At 47.2% G+C, this 6,414-nt stretch overlaps 1 protein-coding gene across 1 annotated transcript; it reads right to left on the minus strand.

Moving 5' to 3' along the window:
* Window positions 1-1,080: 1,080 nt before the first annotated feature.
* Krt33a (keratin 33A) lies at window positions 1,081-6,094 on the minus strand. Its single transcript, NM_027983.3, has 7 exons — window positions 5,682-6,094; window positions 4,633-4,715; window positions 3,973-4,129; window positions 2,437-2,598; window positions 2,221-2,346; window positions 1,782-2,002; window positions 1,081-1,597 (listed from the first exon to the last, which is right to left on the minus strand). The coding sequence occupies exons 1-7, from the start codon at window positions 6,027-6,029 to the stop codon at window positions 1,480-1,482; spliced, it is 1,215 nt and encodes a 404-aa protein (NP_082259.2). The 5' UTR covers window positions 6,030-6,094; the 3' UTR covers window positions 1,081-1,479.
* Between the last annotated feature and the right edge of the window lie 320 nt (window positions 6,095-6,414).

A 6,414-nucleotide genomic window follows, 5' to 3' on the forward strand; every position in this document is an offset into this window, starting at 1 on the left:
TATCTTCTCGTAGTTTGAGCAATAGGTGTGATTTCTGGCACGCTTATCACACTTTCCTTTTACAGATGGGGATGTGAGCAGTTGTTCATGTCAGTGATTCCTCTTTGGATCAAAACAACTTGACTTGTAGCTGTCATCGATACCCCAGAGCCTTCAATCTGAATGTTCTGGGAACCTATCTCCCACTCAACCACCAGAACAGCCTTTAATGGTGATGCCACTTCATCCAGCCTTGAGACTCTCCTGGAGCTTTTCTCTTACTTGGAATAAAATCAGGGAGCTGAGAAGACAGCTCTGGCTGTCATGTGCTTGCTGGCCTGCATCAGAATCCTTAACACTCACATACAAAGCCAGATGCAGTGGAGCAGGTCTGTAAGCCCAGCACTGGGGAAGGTGGTGGAGACAGGAGGATCCGTGGGATTTGCACGCCCATGAGTCTAGTCAACTGGTGAGCCCTAGGGTCAGTGACAGAGCCTGCCTCAAATAACATAGACAGTGACAGAGGAAGATCTCTAGTGTCAACTTTTGGCTTCCTCACAAATGTGCAGAGAGAGAGGGAGCATACCACATACACACATACACACCACACACCACATATACCACATACATACACACAAAGCATACATCACACACACTCACAAAAATAAGTAAGTGAAATTAGCTTCTCTCAGAACCAAGGAGCCCTGCACAACCCCAGCCAGCCACTCCCCACTCTGTCCCGCTGCTGCTAATCACTGCAGGCACACCGGCCCCTTCATGCTCCAAAGGTCCAGCTCCGTTCCCTCTCCTGACTCTGCTGCTTCCCTGGAATGTTCTTTCCCTCTGGATGTCTCTTCTCTAGTTTCAGGTCTCAACACAAATGCCATTTACTGGCAAAACCTTGGCCGTGATTGCTAATACTACCCAGACCTGCATCCACCTCCTCTCTCTAGTCTCTTGATGCTGGTTCTGGCCAGTGGGCGGCATCAGAAGGAGGCTTTTCCTTGAAGGAAATCACAAGCCATATATGGGGGTGACTGGACCTTCCATCTAGTGGGAAAACACTGGTTAATGTTGAGTGAAACAGACAATTCAGATTTTCGTGCCAGAATAAGAATTTATTGGGAAGACAAAGGATGTGTGTTGCATTTAAAAGACAAAAAGTTTAACAAAGAAAAGTTAAGTTCACTGATGTTGTTTCACATGCTTGCCAACCAGATCCTCCACACTCAACGGAGTTATTTACAGTCACATTTAGAGAAGTTTTATTAAAGCACAGCATTGCATATGTAAATATGGCTTTGTGTGAGTATTGTAGGCTCCCCAAGACAGACTTTGCATCTCCTGTGCCCAAGGATCAAATGAGAAAATACACTCTAGGCTTGAACTGAAGCCAAGAACTGGTCCGTCTTTGTCCAGTGCGGTGACTCTTTGAGGACTTGGGAAGGGGTGGCATTACGATGTAACTGGTATCCTTGTCCCCTTCTGGCAATGGCGTCTCTAACGCACAAAAGTGTTGCAAGGTCCACATCGAGGTCGTGTGACACAAGGGTTAGGGACACAGGGCCCAATGGGCTTATCACAAGCATTGGTTGTGGCACAGGGATTGCAAGGGAGCCTGGAGACAGGAAATGATTGGAGAAAGTTAGGGTAGAGTGAGTTCAACACACAGGAAGACACTAGAAACACAGTCAGGCTAGGGCCTTTCCTTTGGATGTCACCAGGTAGAAGTGCAAAGGGGTAAATTAACTCCCGCCAAGAAAACAGCTCACCCCAAGGAAAAGTCATGCAGCCATACTCACTTGCAGTCCTCGCTCTCCAGCAGGCCCCTGTACGTGTTGATCTCACACTCCAGACGAGACCGAATGTCCAGCAGCACTTGGTACTCCTGGTTCTGACGCTCCAGGTCAGCCCGGATCTCACCAAGCTGGGACTCCACATTGGTGATCAGGCACTGCACCTGGGACAGCTGGGAGCTGTAGCGAGCCTCACTCTCTGTCAGGGTGTTCTCCAGAGAGTTTCTCTGTGGGGGAGAAGACAAAGGCTGTCACAGAGCTGTTCCCTCTGAAGGTTTCTGCATGACTTCCAGAGAAGTCACAGGCTTCAAGAGCTAAGAAGAGAGACAGACAGAGACAGAGACAGAGACAGAGACAGAGACAGAGACAGAGAAGCCCCAAGGACACCCCAGTGACTCTGCCTCCCAACTCCACACTGCTCAGCAGCAGTCTAGACACTACACACCAGTTCATGCTGGGCCTGCAGCTCGATCTCCAGGGCATTGACTGTGCGTCTCAGCTCGATGATCTCGGCCTGGCAGGACTGCAGCTGCTCTGAGCTGGACACCACCTGCTTGTTCAACTCCTCTGTCTGCAATAGGCAAGGGGAGGGACAGGATCAGACCCTGCCTTACAGTCCTGGGGACTCGGTTCCTGAGTTACCATGGGCTCAGATGCCCACCTGTGTGGTGTACCATTCCTCCACTTCCCGGCGGTTGGTTTCCACCAGGGCCTCGTACTGACACCTGGTCTCGTTGAGTACTCGGTTCAGGTCCACGGTGGGAGCAGCGTCCACCTCCACGTTGAGGCGGTCTCCAAGCTGGCAGCGCAGGGTGTTGACTTCCTGGCAGGGGAAAGGGAAAATTCAAAACATCACAATGGATCTTGATGCTCTCCTTGAGAGGATGCTTTTGGGCATCTGGTGCGCTGAATCCTTCTACAGTCTCCATTCTGTTCCTTCCCAGCATCCTTTTCCCTGTGGTCAGTGATAAACTGATTCCTTTCTCAAAGCACCTTCAAGCCCATACCCCACTCTGCCCTTCATGCTAAATATAACACTTTCTATTTAGAGGGATGTCATGGTTTAGTACCAGAGCTGAGATGGAGTCGGCAACCATTCATATTCTGCTCCCTAATAGCCCAGTTCAGATGTCTTGCTGAAATATCCCCACCATATCCATAAATTATTTTTTCCTTAAGCTTGGATGTCTGACTACAAAGAAAACAAAGCGAACATCTCTACATGTTACTCCTGACATCTTCATGGAGACAACAGAACTCGGTTCTGGGCTTACACAGCCACCAGACAGACTTAGATTGTATCTCATCTTTAACATCCTCGTATAACTTCTAGAAGCATCTAGAACAATGATCCTCAACCTTCCTAATGCTTCAATCCTTTAATAACAATTCCTCATGTTGTGGTGATCCCCAAACAGAATTATTTTTGTTGCTACTTCATAACTGTCATTTTGCTACTGTTATAAATCATAATGTAAATATTCGATATTTCTGACAGTTTTGGGTGACCCCTATGAGAGGGTTATTTGAACCCCCCCCCAAGGGGGTCGTGAACCCAAAGGTTGAGAACCGCTGTTCTAGAATCTTCAAATTGCTCATCTTTTTTTTTTCTTCTGAAGTTCTCAAGTGCTTAGCACTAATTTGAGTGCATAATAAGCTCTTGGTTAGCATTAACTGTCACTACATACAGAATTCTAGGATGTAGAGTTTGCACCTGTGTGTTTCCTGTGTGGTGGTGACTGACAAACACCTTACTCCGTATTTCTTCCAAGCAGTACAGATATCCAAAAGCATTTTGGATGGCAATGAAGAGTTGTGTTCTGAGTCCAGCTCAGCCCTCTTGTTGGGCAGCCCTAAGCCACCCTGCTCCTTGCCATTCAAAATGGAGAATCACAGTCAGCAATGGTGTCCACAAACACTCTCATTGGGGAGTGACAGAGTCTACAGCAGCTGCCTTAGCTCTGACCTTTCCTCATTACTGACTGAGCTAGCCAACTTCCTTTATTCTTGTTCCAGCCTCTGGCAAAAAATCCAAATCTCCTATCAAGATTACTCATTCTCCACAAATACATTTTTGTTTGGAGAACAGCTTTCTGAGCTAATTGAGCCTCAACTCACAGCCTCTCCCCACAGCCCGTGGCAGTTACAAACATGTCCTGGCCAGTCTGACCGTGTGCTTCACTTTGGGAGACTTCACCTGCTCGTGATTCTGCTTGAGGCAGAGCAGCTCCTCCTTCAGGGACTCCACCTGCGCCTCCAGGTCAGACTTGCAGAGGGTCAGCTCATCCAGGATCCTGCGCAGGCTGTTGATGTCAGCCTCTACCAGCTGCCGCAGACTAAGCTCTGTCTCGTACCTGCAATCACAGGAGAATCGGGGATAGAGTGGGTAGGAGCATGCCTAGCCCAGACTCTGCTTTGGTTTGCTTTGTTGGATAACTAGGCATGACAGATACTAGTTTTTATAACTGTCTCCTTCTATTTAAGTTGTCAAGATCCAGAAGTAGGTCCCTCAGGGAAGTGTATGTTAATTATTTTCACAAAGACAGGGAATCTGAGGAGATAAGAGCTTGTAAACTTCGAGGCTTCCAGAAGGAAAGAACCTCACACATTCTTATGACTGAGTCCTGCACACAGTAGAAGACTAGGCTAGTCACAGACATACAGTTTGGTGGAGTTGAGGTTAGGGCTAGAGATGCCATTCTACAAAAGGGAAGAGGGAAGAGGAGGGAGTGTAGATCTTGGAGAAACTCCTAGGGGAAATCTGGATCAACACAGGCCTGTGTGAACAACAGAAAAAGGGAAGAGAGAAAAGGGAGGTAGAGACAAGCAATAACGCCCCACTGATCCACCCACTCACTTGGTCCTGAAGTCATCAGAAGCCAGCTTGGCATTGTCGATCTGCACGACCAGCCTGGCGTTCTCAGATTTGCCACACAAGATCTAGAGATCCAAAAACATTGTATAATGAGCAGGAGGGTGGCTCTTTTTATCAAGAGAAATCCTCTTAATTTGTTTATATGGAAACATCAGAATATTTTTTTAATTACAGCATATTGTGTGTCTATTACATGCTATTCATATACAATAAATGCTCAAAAAATACTTGAGGGACTAAATCTGGAGGCAGACATGCAAATAAACAAAAATTTATCAGCAGATGATCTTATTTTTCTCCTTTCTTAATAAGGAATATTAATAAACTGATAAAAACAATTTGTATTTGTTTAAAACAACTGGTGTTTGGTTAGAAAGGCTCTAAAAGTTAAAAAAATATTGCACTTTAACAAACTTTCAGTCAAGTTGGCAAGATGAATACATAAAGCAGAAACACAGGGGCAGAGGCAATGGAGGTTGTTCCTGTTCTCAGGGCCATCCTGGATGGCTTGGGACCATTTCTATTTAGTGTCTAATATTTCTGGTTTTAGTGAAATACTCTTATTCCTCACTGTACAAGGTGCACCAAGGAAATTCCAGGGTCAAGATAATGAGATCAGAGTGGTAAGGTGCCCAAAAGAGGTCAACCAGAGGTCAGAGTAGCAACATACCAAGTTAAGAGAGAAAAAAACCTGGTCCTTCCTACTACATGACTTCCTTCTTTGGCTCAGTCCTTTTCTCTTTCCTTAAGGAAATACTTTCAGAGCTCAGAAACACCCACAGACCACTCTTAATAATAGTGGGGGTTATCTAAACTCCTATGACCTCCACCAAGTCTAATTTCTGCCAAGATTCAAAACTAACAGTCTCCAGTCTGCAAATAGAAGAGTCCACAAGAAAAAAAATGCTTAAAAAGCTGGAAATGTGGTTATCAAATTTTCCACCACGCCAAGAGTTCATGTCATTTCTGTGTCTCACACGTTCTCCTGAGAACTTCCTGCTAGGAATGCTGTGGGTGCCCGTCCCGCTCACCTTCTGCTGCAGCTCCTCAATGGTCCTGAAGTAGGCCTGGTAGGCAGGACACACCAGGGGGTCCTGCTGCTGGTTCCTCTCCTGGATCCTACATTCCAGCTCTGCATTCTCTCTCTCCAGCTGCCTCACCTTCTCCATATAGGAGGCCAGGCGGTCATTCAGGAACTGCATGGTCTCCTTCTCATTGCCATTGAAGGAGCCCTCACAGAACCAATTGCAGTTGCCCACATTGGCGGGGATGTTGCAGGCCCCGGGCAGGGTGCAGCCATGGCAGCTGGGGGGCACGCAGGGCCTGGAAGAGCAGCTGGTGCGGCAGCTCATGGCGGGCAGGCAGCAGTTGTATGGCATGGTGCTGGAGGGAGGGAGGTGCCTGGCTGAAGATGAGGTGTGTATTCTCCAAGCCTCAGAGCTCTGAGTCCCCTTCCTCTGGTGAGCTTTTATATCCACTCCAAATTGGGTGGGGACGTATAAGTCAGTCTCTCTCTCTTTTTTCTTTTGGCTTTGCTCATTTAGTGATGGTCAAAGGCTACCCCATTCATTTGCTCTGCTTCCTCAGAAGACTCCCTTACCTCATAAAAGGCTTTACTTGGGCTTCTCCCTCAGTCGGGACTCCTTGCCGTGCCATCCATCATGAGGTAAGAGCTTGGTGGTATGACTTCAAAGGGTAGGTCTCATGAAAGGCCCAACCTTCATTAATAGGGTGTGGTAGGTCAAGGGACAGTGCTGCTACTCT

Source organism: Mus musculus, chromosome 11 (assembly GCF_000001635.26).
Source record: "Mus musculus strain C57BL/6J chromosome 11, GRCm38.p6 C57BL/6J".
Lineage (NCBI taxonomy): Eukaryota > Metazoa > Chordata > Mammalia > Rodentia > Muridae > Mus > Mus musculus.